General features: G+C 40.2%; 1 protein-coding gene across 1 annotated transcript; it reads right to left on the reverse strand.

Moving 5' to 3' along the window:
* Positions 1-16978: 16978 nt before the first annotated feature.
* On the reverse strand, positions 16979-19568 carry LOC4327391 (large ribosomal subunit protein eL36x). The gene is made up of 4 exons (XM_015769703.3): positions 19523-19568; positions 19261-19389; positions 18010-18209; positions 16979-17201 (listed from the first exon to the last, which is right to left on the reverse strand). The coding sequence occupies exons 2-4, from the start codon at positions 19360-19362 to the stop codon at positions 17171-17173; spliced, it is 333 nt and encodes a 110-aa protein (XP_015625189.1). The 5' UTR covers positions 19363-19389; positions 19523-19568; the 3' UTR covers positions 16979-17170.
* Positions 19569-22872: the final 3304 nt, after the last annotated feature.

The following is a 22872-nucleotide window of genomic DNA, read 5'->3' on the forward strand; positions in this document are numbered from 1 at the left end:
AAACAATATAGAGAGATGAGATGAAAAATGATTTCAAATCAAGAAAGAAATCTTATAATAAACAAAATATAGAATAAGCTCCCCCTCAAGATGTGCATACATATGGATATGAAGGAACGCATATGCACATAATCAATAAAGATCAAATAGGAAGCTCACACTATATTTTGGATCCACAAGAGAGACCAAGTTAGAATGTGTGAAGTTTAATACATACCTCTCATCATTTTTACTTTCATATCCAAATGAGACTAGTCAAAGAAAGGCTCATAAAAATGTTAGTCTCATATAATTAAATTTGTCATTAATCACCGAAACAGAATTAAGGCACTTGAACTTATAGTAATGGGTATACCCACGGGCACAAATAATCTCACGGGCATGGGTATGGGTAGGAACTACCCGTGCCCGTCGCGCCCGATTGCCATCCCTAGTGAAAATTCTTTATTTTGAAACACTTGAACCGGTGTACCGTCCATCCTCTCCCACCTTCGTGTGACCTCTCGCCATGTCCACAATGGCTTCACCGACGACCCTATTTGGCGATTAACCCTCAAGGCCTCGAATACGAAGGAGCCATCGTGGAGGTGCTGTATGGGACAAATAGGGTCTGTTTGGGAGAGCTTATTCTGAAAAGTAGCAAGTGAGAATCTAGAGAAATTGAGAAACTCATTTCTGGATTCTACAACTGTAGATTCTCATAATCTAAATGAAAAACTGAACTGTATGGAGGAGCTCGCAGCTAGAGATTATAGAAGAAACTGCAGTTGTCAGAAACTCCCCTAACAGACCCATAAGCTATATTGGGAACAATGTGGGCAAGGAGGATGTGGGGGTTGAGCTTAACACGGGCATGTAGTGACGGCGTGATCCACGATGGGATGACCAGGGGACGGCGGCTAGATCTAGTTGTCTCAAAGTAGATTCAGTCCCTCCATTCTGGGATCCTTCCGTCATCTCTTGAGTTCCCAACACCGTTAGAGCAGGTACAATAACACTATTGACCTTGCTCTTAGGACAGCTACTTCGCCACGCTCAAGGGCCCCGAGCTCGACACTGTTAACAACAGAATTTGGTAATATCAGCGTCGGAGGTGAAGATGGGATCGAAGCGGAGTCGGAGATAAGGATTGTTGCGGGAACAAAGTAAGAATCGGCTGGAGTCCAGATCGGCTACGACTAGAATCGGCTAAATCTGAATCAGACTGGGTTAGGTGATACAACCGATTCCGGCAATACGACTTGGTGTACAACATCGGGTTGAGTCGATATGCTTCAAGATGATTTCCGCACATGGATAGAGTCCTGAGAAGGCAATTATATCTATTAATTAGGATGTTTTACGTAATTTCCTTAGAGATATGCTTAGGGCAAAAGTCTGCCGTAAAGACTTATGGTATCTTAGAGTTTGTTAGAGATAATAGTCGCGTCTGGTATGGACATATCTTGTAATTCTTGGGTATAAATAGACCCCGAGCCCTATGTAACTTTAAGAACACACGTTCAATACAATCTCGGCGCATCGCCACCCTTTTTTGCTTTAGTGTTATTTCGACGAGTTCTTGCTTTCGGGTTGAGCTGCATCGGTTTCGATCTTCAACAAGAGGTAAAACTTGTTATGACGACTTGCGTTCTCGGGATTAGTGCTTCCATCTTTATGACACTCTAATCTTGTTTATGTAATTCGTCGAGTTATCATATATCCTACATAATCCCTGGCAATATTGATATCTAACCTACAATCGGCTAACGTCCGTCAATAGAAGGCAGCCGATTAAGTTAAATACCGATGTTGACTTAGATTATATAGGATATCTACCACTCTATGACACATCTAACGGCTTGATTGTCTAGATATTGTCCTTCTTTTCATACTTATACCTACATCAGTTAAGTTTGATCTTATGAGTCGTGATTAGAATCTCAATCTCTAGCCTGCTTCTCGGTTGCTGATTAGGGTAGCATCGGAGTTTCAGCCGATCTTACCTGATTTAACTACTTTTTATCTTATATGCTTGATTGACATGTTAAATCTGCCCTTTACGTTAAGATCTTCCTGCATTTAAGTATATTAGGCTGTTGTTTAGTATATTCTACTTGCTTTAATATCTTAATATAAAGTGGTATCGGAGTATTAGCCGATACATGCTAGATCTATCTGATCGGCTATGCTATGAACGTATATAGTCTCATTATTAATATATATTTTGATCTAAGTGATTTATACTGTCTCGGCATGGCGACCGATCTATCCCAATCACTTGATTTAAGTATATATCGATATAAAGATTATATATTAGTAATATCTGCAACCGATCGAGTATATTTAGTCCCTTCTTATTTATTAATGGCTGCCGATCGATGCATATATGACATCGGCTCAAAGATAAATGATATGTCATCGGCACTAGCCGATCGGCTATCATTTTTAGATTTAACCGCGATTTCTTTGCTTCTACTTCTTGTTGGTTACAGGATCAAATCAACTGGCATGCTAGCACACCCGAAGGCGAGCTTTGGACCTGCACTGGAGTTAAGCAGATCTCCCAGGCCTCGTGTTTTCTGTCAACACGCTTTTGGCACGCCTGGTGGGACAACTAAGAAGTCAGCCAACAATCCTCCCTCATGGCCGAAAAACCACCACCACCACCATCTAGCCCAGGCTCTGTTAAGGAAAAGATGCTGAAGTTGGGATTGACTGACGTCAATGAAGGAAACGTCGTGCCGATCGATCCAGAAAAATTCACACCTGAGCAGAAGAAAGAGTTTGAAGCAATGTTGCGGCAAGCACGGGATCAGTTCTTGAACTCATTCATGCAGACCCGCAAGGGGACACTTGTTCAGAAGTACAAAATAAAAGTTGTTGCTGATGATCCTGGAACCAGTTCTTCTAAGGATGGAGATGGGAAACAAGCTCTAGACGGCTCCGCTCAGCCGAGTATCAAAGGTGCTGCCGATGGCTCTCTAGGAAATCAAGGCAACAATTCTCAAGGGGTCCATGGAGGACAAGGTGACGGGGTGCATGGAGTTCAAGGTGACGGTGCTCAGGGGCTGCAGGGAGGAAATCTTAATAGTGACGTGGCACAGGACTTTTTCAATAACTTCCAAGATCAGGTTGATTACGCTGTACATCATGCTTTGATCAATCAGTCTGGGGTGATAGTCAATACCCTGTCAAACATGATGAAGTCAATAGCCGATGGTTCAATAGCTGAACATCAGGCTGCAGGCCCGATCTATTTGCAAGGAGGTGTTTTTCCAAATTATCGGTCTTTGATTACCGACGTTCAGTCATCTACTCAGGCAGTTCCCTCCGTTACACCCACAACTCAGCCGACGGCACCGGCAACAACTCCCCTACCTGCTACATCAGCTATGGCGCCAGGCCAGCCAATGAATCCTCAGCTGTTAATGAGAGAGCATCCATAGCATAGTGGGCAGGTTGCGAATCGGCCAACCCAAGATCAGGTTGCTGCTATGTTTTTGCCGCCTCAACATGCGGTTGATCTAATACAGTAGCAGCCGATTCAGCAACAGCCGATTCAGCAGACACCCCAAATTCAGCAGGTTGTGCAACCAATCCAGCAACAGGTCATGCAACCAGCACAACCAATCCAGCAACAGGTCATACAACCAGTTCAGCAAACACCACCAAGGCAGCAGTCTCTGCAGCCGATTTAGCAAACGCCGTTGAGACAGCAGATCGTCTAGCCGATCCAGCACCAAGGTTTAGTGAGCGCATCGGCCGGGTTTGCAACGCCTGGTGGTCAGCCTGTACAACAACTTTTAAACCAAGTTGTCCCAGAACATTTGGTTCACCACGTACAGCCGGATGGCATAGTAATGCCTCAGGTTGTTCCTGAGCACTTGCTGTGCAATATCCAGCCGGACCCTCACAATTACCAAGGGGGTAACCTAAATTATCAATATCAACCTCCTTCCCCACAAGCCCAATATCGGCCAGGGGGATTGGCTCAACCTCAGTTTGCATCGCAATATGGTCAGTTCGAGCCCATGCAGCAACAGTCACAAGGCGCAACTCAGCAACGACCGTGGGCCGATGTAATTGCTGACGTAATGAGGGAACAGTTTGGGCTTAAACCAAAAGAGATCGGAAGCTTGTATCGGCAGCCTTACCCTGAGTGGTTTGAAAGAGTTCCTCTTCCCAATCGGTTCAAAGTTCTGGACTTCTCCAAATTTTCAGGACAAGATGATGTGTCGACTTATGAGCACATTAGCCGATTCCTAGCTCAATGTGGTGAAGCATCGGCGGTAGACGCTCTGAAAGTTAGGTTATTCCGGTTATCTCTGTCTAGATCGGCTTTTACTTGGTTTTCCTCCTTGCCATATGGTTCGATCAACAGTTGGGCCGATTTGGAGAAGCAATTCCACAACTATTTCTACAGTGGGGTTCATGAGATGAAGTTATCTGACTTGACGACGATTAAGCAGCGGCATGATGAACCTGTGCACGAGTATATTCAGAGATTCAGGGAGATGAGGAACAAATGCTTCAGCTTGAGTTTAACTGATGCCCAGTTAGCCGATTTGGCCTTTCACGGTATGATTGCTCCAATTAGGGAGAAGTTCTCATCTGAAGACTTTGATAGCTTGTCACATCTGATACAGAAAGTAACCCTGCATGAGCATAGGTCTGCGGAAGTTAGGAAGAGCTCTAAGAGAGTTAATCATGTTTGTCCGTACATGTATGGATGATGAGGATGATCCTGAAATAGCTGCAGCCGAATGGGTAAGGAGTAAAAAGGTCGTACCATGCCAATGGGTGAAATGTTCTGGAAAAGAGGAGAAGTATAATTTTGATATTACTAAAGCTGACAAGATCTTCGATCTGCTACTCCGAGAAAAGCAAATTCAACTTCCTGCTGGTCATACAATCCCATCGGCTGAGGAGTTAGGCAAAAAGAGGTATTGCAAATGGCATAATTCTAGGTCTCATTCTACTAATGATTGCAAGGTTTTTAGACAACAGATTCAGGTGGCCATTGAGGGGGGCAAGATTAGGTTTGATGATTCCAAAAAGCCGATGAAGGTCGATGGTAATCCTTTTCCTGTTAATATGGTGCATACAGCTAGCCAAACAACCGATAGGGCCCGCGCAAGGGGTTTTCAGGTGAATTCGGCTAAGATTATCAACAAATATTAGAGGAAGTATGACAAGCAGCAGGAGAAGCATTATGAAGAATACGATGATGGTTTTGATCCTCATTGGGGTTGTGAGTTCTTTAGATTCTGCTGGAATGAAGGTATGAGGTTGCCATCTATTGAAAACTGCCCTGGGTGCAGTGATATTGTCGAGAGCTCAAGCCGATCATATAATAGGGGTAATCGGCTGAGGCAGACAAGAGTTTCTATTCATCAAAGATTGGGTCCTGTGAATCAAGATCATGGCTAAGAAGACAGTGTGGTCAGGAAGAATCAATGGTGTCCTTCTGGTACTTTCACAAAGAATCAGAAGAGAAGGGTTCAAAGATTGAGGAACAGAGAACGCCTTCAGGAGGTTGAACAAGAAATTAATCATCGGCTGAGGAAAGCAAAGCCAAGGCAGGAGTGGCGTGTTAAGAATCAGGTTCATGTAGCCGATGATGTTGCAGCCGATGAGGCAAAGAGGTTGGCAAAAGGGAAGAGTGTTGTGACGGCACTGATTAACATGGTCTTTACCTTGCCAGCCGATTTCGGGATTGATCAAGCCGATGTCGACGAGGTGGAAGAGGAATCGGCTAAGTTGGTTCTATCACCAGAACAGGCAGTGTTTGAGAAACCCGAGGGGACAGAGAATCGGCATCTTAAACCGTTGTATATAAATGGCTACGTCAATGGGAGGCCAATGTCTAAAATGATGGTTGATGGTGGGGCTACGGTAAATTTGATGCCTTATGCTACGTTCAGGAAGTTGGGTAGAAATGCCGAGGATCTCATCAAGACAAACATGGTGCTCAAAGACTTCAGTGGTAATCCATCGGAAACCAAAGGTGTTCTGAATGTGGAGCTGACAGTCGGCAGTAAAACTATTCCTACTACGTTTTTTGTCATCGATGGGAAGGGTTCTTACAGCTTGTTGCTTGGAAGGGATTGGATTCATCATAATTGTTGCATTCCTTCAACTATGCATCAATGTTTGATTCAATGGCAAGGCGACAAGATAGAGATCGTGCCAGTCGACAGGTCAGTTAATGTTGCCAGTGCTGATTTAGCTCTTTGGGAGATGGATAGCCTTGATTGTTTATCTGGAAAAGTCTGGGATAGAGATTTTCTAAAAGTATCCGATTCTGATATACAACCAATTGAAGATGGAGAACCCAAGCTATTATTTTGAGGGCGTCGTGGGGGGTTCAGTCGTCTACCCTAAGGATACAGTAGATGATCTCGATGACAAGCAAGGTCAAGGTTTCATGTCGGCCGATGATTTGGAAGAAATAGACATAGGTCCAGGCGATCGGCCAAGGCCGACATTTATTAGTAAGAACTTATCTCCGGAGTTTAGAACCAAGCTGATAGAACTCTTAAAAGAGTTTAGAGATTGCTTCGCTTGGGAGTATTATGAGATGCCTGGACTCAGCCGATCGATTGTTGAACATCGGTTACCTATCAAACCAGGGGTTAGGCCACACCAGCAACCTCCGAGGAGATGTAAAGCCGATATGCTTGAACCTGTCAAAGCTGAGATTAAACGATTGTATGATGCTGATTTTATTCGTCCTTGCCGATACGCTGAATGGGTTTCTAGCATAGTTCCAGTTATCAAGAAGAATGGCAAGGTCAGGGTGTGCATTGATTTCCGAGATCTGAATAAAGCTACACCGAAGGATGAATATCCAATGCCAGTAGCCGATCAGCTGGTTGATGCTGCATCAGGGAACAAAATTTTGAGTTTTATGGATGGGAACGCGGGATACAATCAAATCTTTATGGCTGAAGAAGACATTCATAAGACAGCTTTTGAGTGTCCTGGTGCAATCGGCTTATTTGAATGGGTTGTCATGACTTTCGGCTTGAAGAGTGCTGGAGCTACATATCAAAGAGCCATGAATTACATATATCATGATCTAATCGGCTAGTTGGTTGAAGTCTACATCGATGATGTGGTTGTTAAGTCTAAAGAAATAGGGGACCATATAGCCGATTTGAGGAAGGTTTTCGAGAGAACTAGAAAATATGACCTAAAGATGAATCCGACAAAATGTGCTTTTGGTGTATCGGCTGGCCAGTTTTTGGGATTTCTTGTGCATGAAAGGGGGATTGAGGTAACTCAAAGGAGTGTTAATGCGATTAAGAAGATTCAGCCTCCGGAGAATAAGACAGAATTACAGGAGATGATCGGCAAGATAAATTTTGTTAGGAGGTTTATTTCTAATTTGTCTGGAAGATTAGAACCTTTTATACCATTGTTGAGATTGAAAGCTGATCAGTAATTTACTTGGGAGGCAGAGCAGCAAAAGGCTTTGGATGATATTAAGGAGTATCTTAGCTCTCCTCCTGTTTTGATTCCTCCACAGAAAGGAATACCGTTTAGGTTATATTTATCGGCCGGTGAGAAGTCAATCGGCTCAGTTTTGATTCAGGAGTTGGAAGGAAAGGAACGAGTCGTATTTTATCTTAGTCGTCGGCTCTTGGATGCTGAAACTCGGTACTCCCCTATGGAGAAGTTATGCTTGTGTCTGTATTTTTCGTGTACAAGGTTGAGGCATTATCTACTATCTAACGAGTGTACTGTTATATGTAAAGCCGACGTAGTCAAATACATGCTATCGGCTCCAATATTGAAAGGAATGGTTGAAAAGTGGATATTTTCCTTAACCGAGTTTGATCTTCGGTATGAGTCACCGAAGGCGATTAAGGGACAATCTATAGCCGATTTTATTGTGGAACATCGTGATGATTCAATCGGCTCGGTTGAAATAGTACCGTGGACTTTATTCTTTGATGGATCGGTGTGTACTCATGGCTGTGGTATCGGCTTAGTCATAATCTCCCCTAGGGGGGCATGTTTCGAGTTTGCTTATACTATTAAACCATATGCGACTAATAATCAAGCTGAGTATGAGGCAGTGCTCAAAGGGTTGCAACTACTCAAGGAAGTTGAAGCCGATACCATTGAAATCATGGGGGATTCTCTGTTAGTAATCAGTCAATTGGCAGGAGAATATGAATGCAAGAATGATACATTGATGGTTTATAATGAGAAGTGCCAAGAACTAATGAAAGAGTTTCGGCTGGTTACTTTAAAGCATGTTTCTCGAGAGCAAAATATTGAAGCTAATGATTTAGCTCAAGGGGCATCGGGATATAAGCCGATGATCAAAGATGTTAAAGTTGAAATTGCAGCAATGATAGCTGATGATTGGAGGTATGATGTACATCGATATTTGAGTAATCCGTCTCAATCAGCTTCTAGGAAATTAAGATATAAGGCATTAAAGTATACTCTGTTGGATGATGAACTTTATTACCGAACGATTGATGGAGTATTACTTAAGTGCTTGAGTGCTGATTAGGCTAAGGTTGCAATCGGCGAAGTTCATGAAGGAATTTGTGGTACTCATCAATCGGCTCATAAGATGAAGTGGTTGCTTCGGCGCGCAGGGTACTTTTGGCCGACAATGCTGGAAGATTGTTTCAGATATTATAAGGGGTGTCAAGATTGTCAGAAGTTTGGAGCAATTCAGCAAGCACCGGCGTCGGCTATGAATCCTATTATTAAGCCATGGCCGTTTAGAGGATGGGGCATTGATATGATCGGTATGATAAACCCACCATCGAGTAAAGGACATAAGTTTATATTGGTGGTAACTGATTATTTCACCAAGTGGGTGGAGGCGATTCCTTTGAAGAAAGTTGATTCTGGGGATGCCATTCAATTCGTTCAGGAATATATAATCTACCGATTTGGTATTCCTCAAACTATTACTACTGATCAGGGTTCAATCTTCGTGTCTGATGAGTTTGTTCAGTTTGCCGATAGCATGGGTATCAAGTTGTTGAATTCTTCACCTTATTATGCACAAGCTAACGGGCAAGCCGAGGCATCTAATAAAAGTTTGATCAAATTGATTAAGCGGAAAATTTCTGATTATCCGCGGCAATGGCACACTCGGTTGGCCGAAGCGTTGTGGTCTTATAGTATGGCTTGTCATGGATCGATCCAAGTCCCTCCTTACAAAATTGTTTATGGACATGAGGCTGTTTTGCCATGGGAGGTTAGAATCAGCTCTCGAAGAACAGAATTACAAAACGATTTAACGGCCGATGAGTATTACAACCTTATGGCCGATGAGAGGGAGGATCTGGTTCAGTCACGATTGCGTGCCCTTGCAAAGGTTACCAAGGATAAGGAACGTGTTGCTCGGCACTGTAATAAGAAAGTGGTACCTAAAGATTTTTCGGAAGGAGAACTTGTATGGAAGTTGATTTTGCCGATTGGTACTCGTGATGGTAAATTTGACAAGTGGTCGCCGAATTGGGAAGGACCGTTTCAAATTATAAGGTTGTATCTAAAGGAGCGTATATGTTGCAAGGGCTTGATGGTGAAGTCTATGAGCGAGCGCTCAATGGCAAGTATTTGAAGAAATATTACCCAAGTGTTTGGGTTAACGCATAATCGGCTAGTATTGCCGATGCATGACAGCCGATGTGTTTCCATCGCCTTGAGATGGCCGATATGGTTATATCACCCTTAGTTGTTTTTTTTTCCTGGTGTAATCGGTTGTGGTTTGCCGATGTACAATGGCCGATATGGTTATATCGCCCTTAGTTGTTTTTTCATGGTATAATCGATTGTGGTTTCTATAATTTTATCAATGCTTTTGACATTGTAAAATTAGGGGGCACATATGTATCAAAATGAAATTTTTTTGAGCAAATTTCGAAGTCATATTAATCGGCACAAAGGATTGTCAAGACAGTAAAGTACTAGAGCATCTTAGCCGATTACAAAGATTTCTAAGTCCTATTACATAAAAGTTATTGAGACAAGTATTGCTGGATAGCCGAAATAGCTTTTTGCCTAATTTGTTCAACTTCCTCAATAGCTTGGGCACCTTGAGCATCAGTTCCAGGAATGATCTTCAAAGACTTAGTCAGATCAGCAACATTCTTGATAGCCGATTTAAGTCTTGCTTTTTGTTCTTCGACAGACCGCGGGAGATCGGCTAGTTTCTTGTGCTCCAGATCTAATTCGGCATTGCATTCCTGAAGTTGTGCCAGGAGCTCAATCTTGCGAGCCTCGAGCCGATCAATGTTGGATTTGATCGGACCTTCTGAAAGCTGATCAAGTTTGGATTTTTTCCTCATGCACAAGTTGCCGATTAGCTTGGATTGTAGCTTCAATGTCTTTACGTTCTCGCCGTTCGGTCAGTCTTAACTTGGCTTTCTCCAATTTGAATTGATGTTGCTCAAGATAAACGGCTGGAGTAAGGATATCGACTAACTCATCTGGGATCAGAGCTTGAATTTCATGTAGCTGAGTCCTAATTGAGGCGCAATCAACTACCAAGCTATCTAGTGATGATGCCTCTAGCCGATGAGAAATATTTTCCAGAGTTTTCTTCACGTCATCGGATAAAGGGGCTAAGGCTTTGCTTATGGTGTCTTCTTCTCCTTCATCAAGATAATCTTTGATGTCAAAAGAAAAAAGATCGGCTAAGACCTGCAGCGACGATTTAAAGAGAGTTAGGGGTCAAATAGGCATAGCCGATCTGAATGTTTTTTGTCAAAAGAAAACCTACTGGGATAGTAGGAACAGTTGGTTGAATTTCTTCTTCTATATGGTGACTTCCTACAGCTGATGGAGTCTGGTCACTTGTTGATTGCTGTACAGAAGGAGAAGGAGGAGGAGGAGGCTTAAAAAGAAACAAGTGTTAGGCAAAATCGGCTGAGAGTTAATTAATGGAAAATTGAGGTTATCTTACTGGTGGAGCTGGTTTAGATGTTGTCGCAGCCAATTTCTTTTTCACAGCAGTCTTCTTTTTCTGCAATTATTAAATCTTTAAGTAATCGGTCATAAGATACAATGATTATAAAAGGGATTAAAGGGAGCTATTTACTCTTGAAAAGTGGACTGGAGCAGAAGGAGTTGGAGGGGTTTGTTTGGGTGAAGCCGATGGTGTTCGTTCTGTATCGCTTACTTCGGCTGCGGCCTCGTCAATGTCATCTTCAATAATTTCTTCATCCAGAGCTTGTTCAATGGATGGATCTAGAGCAGATAGATCATCAGCTGGTGTGGTCTTCTTTGTCTTAGTCTTCTTCTTTGGAGCTGGGGCTGAAATATTTATAGCCGATGATCTGGTCTTTCTTTTCTTGCGGGCATCAGCTGGTTCTCTGATAAGCCCTTGGAGAAGAGCTGAAGACTTGGGGGCATTATAGCCGATGACGGGGGGAGATGGCCCACCTCCGTTGGGGATCAGTCCTGGGGCATACTCGATATCCCTGCCGCTGTTGCTTTGGTGATGGGGAGAAGATTCTGTTGTCTGTAAATCAGGAGGAAAGTTAGCTAAGGGCTAATCAACCAAGTAGTTATTCAAATAAAATCAAGTGAGTTAGGACTTACTTGAGGGACAATATCTGGAAAGAGATCTATCATATACTTGGAAGCCGATTGATGGAATAAGTGTAGCTTCCATTCACCCCACCATCTGTCAAATAATTTGCTCCTAAAGGTTGCCAGCTTTATGGTGTCAATGCTGCCTAGAGGAGGTCCTTGGAGATTGAGCAGCCGATCCATCATTAAAGATGATGAGATTTCTCCTCGGCATTGGATCTTATCGGCAAAGAATAAGCCAATTGGGAGTTGGCCCATTCCAAATTGTCTGGCAGAACTCATTGGATGATAAAACTCGTAGGAAACTTGGATGGTTCTCCCTTGATGAATGCCGACTGGAAGGATGCATGGGGTGATTGCAGATAAGAAGATTTCTCTGGGCTTCTGATATCTGTCATTGTTGATGTCTTCGAATTTGAAGTCCCATGGATTTTCTAGAAGTGTTGAGTCTCCATAGAGAAACCAAACTCGAGCATCCTTTTGGAACCCCTCATAAAAGCTACAAAACCAATCTTTGAGCAGCTCGGCCGATAGCTTTGCTCCTGCATCAGTTGGGGTAGAGGCGTACTCTCCATATGATGTGCATCTCCGATGAGTGAGTTCCTCTCCGTCATCGTTAACAGTCGGCTCTAATCTTGGGAATTCAGTTTCTGTTACAGATGGCCGATCGACGAACCTCATGACTACCAAGTTTAGCCAGGATTGCAGCAGCCACCATGGTCCACCCGCTCCGACTACTGAGCCGACAATTAGCTTAGCCGATGCATTATTTAGCATTTGGTACAAGTAGCCGAGGAGGATTTTGCCTAAAGGAAATTGTCTTTTTGTCTCCAAGGCTTCGGCTACGAACTGCCAATTGGTTGTAGGACCGCAGCTAGACCCACAAAAGAGAAACTTTTCTAACCACATTAATAGGAAAGCCACATGTTCTCGAGGGGTAACTGGACCCTGGCCTATATATGCTGCTACATAGCCTGACCAGCCGCCTATGCTCTTGGTCTTGAAGTCATATTGGTTCTTTGTATTCAAACTCATAGGGTTGGCCGATGAGGTGACATCCAGACCCGTGATCATGCTGATATCTATGAGAGTTGGGATCATCGGCCCTTGATTAAACGAAAAGGCATTGATGGTGTTTGACCAGAAGTAAGAAGCAGCTGCCATCAGGGGTTCATCTTTGGCCGAGTTTGCTATAGTGAGGTCAAGTGCTTGGCCGATTCCAATTTCGTCCCAGTGAACCCTTTTGCTTGCTGACACACGTTTGAACCATGTGGTCCAACTTTTCTCGGGTGGAACTTTCTCTAGAGATGGCCAAGATTTAAAGGTGTTATTCCAATGACCTAGATCTGGGTTGGTTAGTCTGAAGGGAATCCTATTGGTTTCACCAATGATAAACTCAGTGGGATCAGGATTGCCGACTGGGCCGAGAAAGTAGTAGTTTTCGTGTGATAAGCTTGGAATCGCGATTCAGTTAGAGAGATGCTACAAATCCAAGACAACCGAGAGAAAGAGAGCGATATAAGATAGGAGAAAATCGATCTGCTGCTAAGAAAGGGGATCTAGCCAGTGGAGACTTACCTCAGCATACTCGGCCGATGGCACATCAGATGGATTGGTGGAAGACGACATCGCTGCAGGCGGAGGTCTCGCTGGAGATGAAGTCACCCGGGAGTCGCTTTTGCGTCGGAGGAATCGCCGGAGAGAGAGAGAGGATAAAGTTTCGCTTGAGCGGTGAAAACAGAAGTCACGGTGTGAGATTTCTCGAGGGTGACGGTTAGTATTTCAAGCACGGCAATAACGGTCGGAAAACAGCAAAGTGCGAAACTTGCTCGAAGTCAGTACACGGCAAATCCGGAACATTACCAAATATCCCGGACTTGGGGGGCATGTGTTAACAACCGAATTTGGTAATATCAGCGTCGGAGGTGAAGATGGGATCGAAGCGGAGTTGGAGATAAGGATTGTTGCGGGAACAGAGTAAGAATCGGCTGGAGTCCAGATCAGCTACGACTAGAATCGGCTAAATCTGAATCAGACTGGGTTACGTGATACAACCAATTCCGGCAATACGACTTGGTGTACAACATCGGGTTGAGTCGATATGCTTCAAGATGATTGCCGCACATGGATAGAGTTCTGAGAAGGCAATTGTATCTATTAATTAGGATGTTTTACGTAATTTCCTTAGAGATATGCTTAGGGCAAAAGTCTGCCGCAAAGAACGTATATGCTATAAACGTATATAGTTTCATTATTAATATATATTTCGATCTAAGTGATTTATACTGTCTCGGCATGGCGACCGATCTATCCCAATCACTTGATTTAAGTATATATCGATATAAAGATTATATATTGGTAATATATGCAGCCGATCGAGTATATTTAGTCCCTTCTTATTTATTAATGGTTGCCGATTGATGTATATATGACATCGGCTCAAAGATAAATGATATGTCATCGGCACCTAGCCGATCGGCTATCATTTATAGATTTAACCGCGATTTCTTTGCTTCTACTTCTTGTTGGTTACAGGATCAAATCAACTGGCACGCTAGCACACCCGAAGGCGAGCTTTGGACCTGCACTGGAGTTAAGCAGATCTCCCAGGCCTCGTGTTTTCTGTCAACAGACACCCTCCGAATGCCTGCATGTCGTCGTGCGCGCCGCATTCTGTGCTGTCCACCCACGCCCACCGCCCGTCCTCGCCATGCACGCAGCATGTGCGAGAGAGAGGAAGAGGGGAAGTGGAGTATGATGACTGGATTGCCACGCGTGCGCCACGTTGGACAAAACCAATCTTAATTTGGTCTAGGGGGTTAATTTGTCCGGTATGGAAAGTTCAGGATAGGGTTTAGGGGGCTATCAAATTTTAGTTATTTCTAAATTATATTTCTATACAAACTCTATACTCCACTTCCAATGTTCTTTATTTTTTAATTATGAATTTTCATTATTTATAAGTTTTACTCCTATATTTCTTATTTTAAATTCAAAACTTCAGTTATTTCTAAATTATACTCCTATATGAACTCTAGACACTTCTTTTAATATTGCTTATTTTTTTTAATTTGTGAATTTTCATTATTTCTAATTGTATTTCTATATGCACTCTAAACTCATCATTCGATATTATTTATTTTTAATTTATGAATTACAGTTACTTCTAAATTGTATTTTTATGGACTCTAGACTATTGTTCCAATAATTTTCATAATTTCTAATTTTAGTTATTTGTAAATTGTATTTCTATATTTACTCTAAACTCAACTTTTAATTTTATTGTTTTTATTTTGAATTTTAATTAATTCTAGATTCCTATATGGACTATATACTCTTATTCTAATATTCATTATTTTAATTCCTAATTTCTATTAAGTCTAAATAGGCTATAAACTTACCTTTCAATATTTCTTTTTTTATACTCCTTCCATCCACAAAAGTTACACCTATTACTTTTGTCGCCAAGACCAAGGAAAAATTGAATCATCTTGAATGTTACAAAATCAATGAGTGAATGCAAGCATGCAACTAATGAGTATTTAGATGACTCCTTGGATTGTACTCCCTCTGGTTCTATATTAATTGACGTTTTGGACAAGGTTGAGGTTAAACTTTTATAACTTTGACCATCTATAACTTTAAAAATATTAAGTTTAAAGAAACTAGAAAAACATATATAGATTTGTCTTTCAAAACACTATAATAAAAGTAAACATGCATTTATTTATTTTATATATTATAATAGAGAAATAAGGTCAAAGATATATCTTGTAGAGCGTATCATTATCCAAAGCGTCAATCAAAATAAAACCAGAGGGAGTAATCAAACATTTAATTTATCTCCTCAATCATCTTGAATGTTACAAAATTAAGGAGTGAATGCAAGCATGCAACCAATGAGTATGTAGATGACTCCTTGGATTGTAATCAAACATTTAATTTATCTCCTCATTTAAGTCTTTTTTTTTATAATTACACAGTACAACGCATACACTCACAACGCACGCGCACACAGCCTTATGAAGGCACGCACGCAAACCCTACCCCTATGAGCATCTTCGAAGACTAAGCCGGCAAATCCTTGAGATTGATGAAGTCAAACGCACGCTCATTCACACCTATGAACGCACGCACGCAAACCCTACCCCTATGAGCATCCTCGAAGACTAGGCCGGCAAATCCTTAAGATTGACGAAATCATCACAGGCGCCTCGCTACCACTTAAAGCACAACACTGTTAAATCGTAGAAAATTCGCTTCCATGGAGAGTCGAACCCAGGACCTCAGATGCTACTGAGACTCTTGTAACTACTATAGGCTACAGGCATTTTCGCTCCTCATTAAGTATTGAATGCAAAAAGACTACAAAACTTATTTGGAAAAACTCAAATGTAAAATATGTCTAACTTTTATGGATGGGGGGAGTAATTCCGAATTTCAATTATTTTTAAATTGTATTTCTATATGGACTCTATATTCTTCTTCCAATATTTATTATTTTTTAATTTCAAATTTTCATTATTTCTAAATTGTATTTTTATATGGACTCTAACCTCTACTTTTAATTTTTCTTATTTTTTTAATTCCAAATTTCCATTAGTTATATTGTATACCCGTATAAACTTCAGTCTTCCTTTTCTATATTCATTATTTTTAATTTCAAATTTCATATATTTTTGAATTGCATTTATATATAGACTTTTTTTTATTAATATGAGAATTTTCAGACCATAGAGCGAACGTGGAGGCTTTTTTCTATTCCTTAAATAAGTTAATAAATTCTATAGTTTTATAGTCCTCCAATTACCAAAGTGGGTGGTAGGATTTGTGGGACCAATGAATATACAAAGCTTATTGTGCATCAACCACTCGATGAGATGAGAGAGAGAATAATATGTTTGTAAACATCAGCGCCCGATATTTTGGCAAGAGCATTATTTTGGATATTCCTAAAATATCTGTAGGATTTATGGAAGCCAGTTCATGTGTTCTGAATGGCCATATAGAAATTTGTTCTTAGTATTTTCTACAAAAAGTATCGTCGTCCGATTATATTCCCTTCAAGACCCTTAAAGAAAAAAAAAAGCATGAGACCACACCTCGCGAACGTCTGTTTTAAAATCTTCCAGGGTTCCAACGTAAACCAATGCACATGACACATTGACACCATATTCTTGCATTTTCCCAATCCCATTTTGGATAATCCAAATCTAATGCACATGACACCATATTTCTTACATTTTCCTAATCTCATTTTGGATAATCCTGTGTTTCAGAGGATTAGCATCCACAAATTTTTGGTTAATCGTTGGGCCATTTCGCCATTGGAAACCAAATAGCTCCCAATCTTACAGCCCAATAGACCGTTACGATCACGTCAGGACACAATAGGCAAGAACAGTTTCAAGGACAAAACTCCACAGAATCAAGGGCAATAGAACCCTGAGAAATTGTGACAAAACCGATGTATCGAAACATGTGCCAAAATTTCAATGCTCCTCAATAGCATTGCAATGTTCTCAACGGCAATACAGCACCTCGATCTAGAGCTTACTATAGGTCCATATAAATGAATTACAATAAGGATTGCAAAAAGATCTTCAACTTGAAACTTCTATTTCTTCTTGTCAGTAGTACCAGCAGACCTGCACAACAAGAGAAGGGATTTAGTTTGCAAATTCTCTTTGTCAAAGGTAAGAATTGGCCAGAAAATGAAAAATGAAACAAAACTTACATACAACTGAGGTACCAAAACAACGGAGAAAATCATTTGTACTGCTTTGAATTATAAAGCTATAATAAATAACAGAACAGAAGTATAGGGACACAAGTTGGGCGGACAAGCGGGATTATTTTATTTTTCCCGGTTATCCCACTTATAGTTCACTTTTTCTTCCAAAATTTGTGCTACCATGTGGGAAATGAACTAGCAAGAAGGTATTTATGCAAATAGTGGTATTGTCCACTTGCACCCCTACATAGCTACAGAAAAAGGACCAAGTTAATTTAGAGACAAGTCCAATATTTGCAGAATGCCTCTTATATACTTGGGAGTACTTACACAAATAAATCTCACAACAATGTTACCGATAAAGTGCTACTCCCTCCGGTTCCATAATTCTTGACGTTTTGGACAGAGTGTAGTCAAACTTTTATAACTTTAACTATCAACTTTAAAAGTATTTAGTTTAAAAGAATTAGAATAGCATATATGGATTCATCTTTCAAAGTTCTATAATAAAAGTAAACATGCATTTATTTATTTTGTATATTATAATAGAAAAACAAGGTCAAAGATATATTTTGAATACCGTGTCATTGTTCAAAAAGTCAAAAATTATGAAACCAGAGGGAGTAGAACCCATTCTACAATACGCACGGAAAAAAAATAGCAACTAAAAAACAGAGAACATCAACAATGAAATTGCAGAATGCAGTAGTAAAGACACACACCTCATCTTCCTGATGACACCCGCCATCTCCTCTCTCTTCTTCTTTGCTCTCTTGTGGGTACCGAGCTTTCTCTTAGCGACCTTCAGTGCACGCTTGTCCTTTCCAACCTTCAGAAGCTCAGTGATTCGTTTCTCATATGGAGCAAATCCCACAACCTCCCTAATCAAGCCCCTGACAAAATTCACTCTCTTGGTACTTTTCTGCAATAAGACAAGAAAACATATTAATGAAAGAATATAAATAGGAAGCAGCTATGGTGTATGGCCGTATTCATCAGGAAGACAGCAAAAGAAATCTCTGGTCATAGACTCGAGAAGCAGCTATGGTGGAGATTGTAGTTCTCCTCAGTAAAGTGAATTTTTTTTTCACGTCATAGGCTCAAGAGATCACAAGATCAACTAATGGTAATTCAGAATTTTCTATTTGACATGAGGTGACAAAGCATCACTTCATCGTTCATTTGTCATTTCAAAATATTGAAGCTGTGGAAGTTAAAAAATAGATTTTAACAGAACATCATTTTTATTTGCTTTTATAGCTTTGCTCAGAAAGGTAAACCAAAGATCCACACAACTGCACAAGCAAAAAACATTCAATTTTTGTTTACATTGCACAGAAACCGAATCTACATTACTGGATAATAAAAAACAAAAAACATTAAAATATTTAGAACAAGACAAAACAGAGGTAAATTTAGTGAGATATTTTAGAAACAAAATCATGAGGTGATTAAGCTTCCACGTTAGACTCACCAAATAAATATATGCCTCCAGGACTAGCAATTTTGGAGTTGTGTTTTCTCCAAATTGCCAAAGGTGAGACGAGGCACAAAGACATCAGTGTGCATACACATCTAAGCCATTCAAATGCAATTTTGATGTACAGAAAACGATAACCCATTGCTGATACTTGCCATTAACACGCCACCATTTCAGGCAAATAAATTAATAAATTAAACACACCATTCTTAGTCCATTATAATCAAATTGCCAGGAAGGTGATTAAGCAAGCACAAGCCACCACGCACTTACTCATGTCCAATGGTAATTTAGACAACCATATAATTTTATGCCGACATAATATATAATTTAACAAAAAAACAGCAGTCGCTGCTCCGATGTCTAGTACGACGAAACGAAATTAGCTAGCAAATACAGTAACTGTACCATATAGATCTAATCAAACAGATGACATGCCCATGTTGCTACGATACGAGATGAGCAAGGATAGAGAAGGGAGGAAACAAATTACCCCCTTGCGGTCGGACGGGCGAGGTGGCAGCTCGCGCTTGGTGACGACGTGGCCCTTGTTGATGCCGACGAAGAGCCCCGACTTGGGCTGCGGCGGCGCCATGGCGGATCTCCTCCTCGCTCCTCGGACCTGCGGCGAAGGCGACGGAACAAACCAAAATCGATCAACAAACAGAGAATCGAAGCGGAGAGGGGCGCGAGAGATCTCGAGTAAGGAAGCGCTCGTGTGTGTGAGAGAGAGGCGGCGCTCGGAGGCTGCGTACCTTGGATCGGCGACAGCTACAAAACCCTAAGCCGCCGGCTGCGTCCGAGGAGAAACCCTAAGCGATGGAGAGGATGTTGTTATATACACGTCGGGTACTAGGGTCACAGCCCAGATCGATTCGTAGGAGGAATTAATGGGCCGGCCTAGTTTGCCTTCCTGGGCAATGACTATGGGCTTGCTTCACTTATCCATTTCGCTTTTTAGCTCGCGTTTCGTTGTTATCTCGAGAGGCTGTAAGCCTTGAAATGTAAAATTCTTGTACATGAAATCTTTCGTCTGCTCGCTTTTCACTTAATGCCATCATGTAGCAGCAAAGAAGATTAGTACTCCCCTTGTTTTTTGTCGAAATATTCTTTTTCCTATAACCTTCACCAATCGCTATAGGCTTTTGTACCAAATTTTGATAGCGTTGGTTTAGTTTGATGTTTTTCCAAAATTTAGTAGCATTTTTATGAGGGAATCTTCGGAACTACCAAATGTTGGTAGGATGGTGTTGTTAAGGTAGTGTTTAGTTTTTTTCCCAATTAAAATTTGGTAACACTAAAATTTGGTTATGTTGAAAGTAGCGGTAAAGTGGCACATGCCCTGTATGTCAAAGAAGAGCGTTTTTTTCTTTTTAGAGATGCAAGCCCTTATACATAGGTACATTCACCCTTTAGCCTTTGTAAAGGCGAATCCGAACACCTTATCCTCTATGGATACGTTTAAAAATTGGTGTATATTTTGAGGCGAACGAAAGTCACCATAAACGTCGTCATCTATCTATCTATCTATCTATCTATTATCTATCTATCTATTATATACTAAAAGTCCATAAAACTTCCTACAGACGTTCTCAAGCCACCACGTGGCGCTCTAATAAAATAGAGAAAATCCTAGAAATTCTAAGAAAAAAGCAAAACATCTATCCCTTGATTTTAAATTAAATTGGCGGGGTCCAATATTACACACCGTTAGATAAAATTGATCTTAAAACAAACTAAATACTATGGGTCCCACCTATCCTCCTCCCGCACATTGGCAGGTGGATTATATACGTGCGTACTGTACATACGATTCCTCCCCTTTTTTTTCCTTTTTTTCTTCTTTTTTCAATTTATATATATAATGGATATATTTTTTAAATAATAATAATTTTACAAACAAAGAATCTACCATCATATAATTTAAACCGGTGTACTCTTTACTTTGTACTATTATTTTCAAATAATGCACTATTTTAAAATAAATTTTACACAATTATATCGTGTACCTATCAAATAAACAATATCTATATTAACAAATTTATACGTGCACTTAAACTGATGGCCCTATTATATAAATTATCGGATCTACTTTTTACATTGGTCTATTATTCTCAGGTAATGCACTGTTTCAAAATAAGGTCTACTATTATTAACTAATTAACTAATTTAAATTCTATATTAACTAATTTACACTTACACTAGAACTGGTGGACATATTATTATAATCATTGGATCTATTGTTTGCTAATAAATAAAGCGTCCGAAATTCTCTTTTTGCATGCTGCACAGCGCACGTCTGCACCTTGGCCTTTCGCACGTGTGACAAAGCGTAGTGTCTGAGACATCTAAGGTGATCACAACCGCTCTAGCACTACCGCTTTGCCACATATCAAATCATAAATCATATATGAAGATGATTAATTTTGTTAATAACATGAAAAGAAAATTAAAGGTGATGCAACGAGAGAATAATTAAGCACCATGGGTTGTGTTTTTCTCAACACTAATTAGCTCTGTTTAAGTTGAAACCGAGAGTTGATTACATAATAATTATAATGTATTTGTGTTATGTCGTATTTGGATTTTGTACTATTTATCTGTACAGGTGAAATGAATCATTATGTTATAAATGCGAGTACAATATTGACGAATATCAATAGAACTCTTAGTACGACAAGGGTGATAATAGGAGCTTAAGGCCCTCTCTTTTTTTCCCGATTCCATATTTTGGATTTTTTTTTGCACGCTTTCCAAGTTTCTAAATGGTGTCTTCTTTAAACAACATTCTAACTTTTTAGAAGTCAATTCATTCGTTTATACCCTCAAATAGCTATCACATAAATTATATAATTCATCAATTTCAGCTATCCTAAACCTTAAGTACTACATATTTTTTTCATGCGAGTCATGGTGATCAGTAAATTGGTGATCAACGAATCATCGAAGTTGTAAGATGAATATGTAAGAGTTACTCTGAACAATTGTAAATAGGTGTTAAAATTAATTGCTATTAATCAGACATTTAATGGCTTGCTAGCCACAAAATTAATTTCTCTCTACATATATATAAACATAGACGAAGTTGGAATAAATATTACCATACGTCCCATACATATATATTGCGCAGTTAATATTCTAATTAGTCATTTAAAATTCCTTAAAATGCTCTCAAGCTGCCACGTTGTGCTCTAATAAATTAGGGCAAATATTAGAAATTCTAAGAAAAAAATAAAGTATCCGTTACTTGATTTTCACTTAAATCGGTAGGTCCAATATTATAAACCGTTAGATTAAATTGATCTTAGAACAAACTAAATACTACGAGGTCCCACCTCAGCATAGGTATGCACCTACGTGCATGGGTACGTACGCCTCCCCTCCCTTTTTTATTTTTCTCTTTCTTCTTTTTTTCCCATGCATATGCTTCCCTCCTTTTATTACCATATCATGCGTCTTTATGAGACGATTTAATCAAAAGAATTTTGAGTATCATGCACTCATATTTTTCATTTGTGGCCATACTACACGTATGTATATATAGATGGACTGTATGATAATTAACTAGCAATATTTTTTTATTTACTCGAGAAAAAAAACATGATTCAAAAGTTATAAGTACTTAATCCATCTCCTATTCAAAAGTTTATGAATGGTTTTCTAAAATACCTTAAGAAAAATAGAACCCTTAATTTATTATAAAATAACATCATCCAAACTTTAGTTTGCCCTAAATTTATGAGGCAAAATTTCTGAACAAACAATAATCTTACCTTTCAAAAATATGCCCGCGCATACGCGCGGGCCACCATCCTAGTTCACTAAAAAAGTAATTAGCTGTAAACATAAACACCCGTCCCAAATTAGAGACTAACCAGCCGAGTAAATCGCTTTCCATCAACCGGTTTCGGATTGACAGCGTCGTATAGGTTACACAATGCTGAAAGGATTCCTTTCAATGGCGCACACGATTCAATGCCACTTAAATCACCGCGTGTGGTAAGAAGAGGGGAAAAAACGCAAATTGATCGGTTAACCTTCGCAAGCTGTTTTCGTCTCCTCGTTGGGATGACGCGTTGCTCTTCCATCCATGTACGCTCGAATC

This window comes from Oryza sativa, chromosome 1 (assembly GCF_034140825.1).
Source record: "Oryza sativa Japonica Group chromosome 1, ASM3414082v1".
Classification (NCBI taxonomy): domain Eukaryota; kingdom Viridiplantae; phylum Streptophyta; class Magnoliopsida; order Poales; family Poaceae; genus Oryza; species Oryza sativa.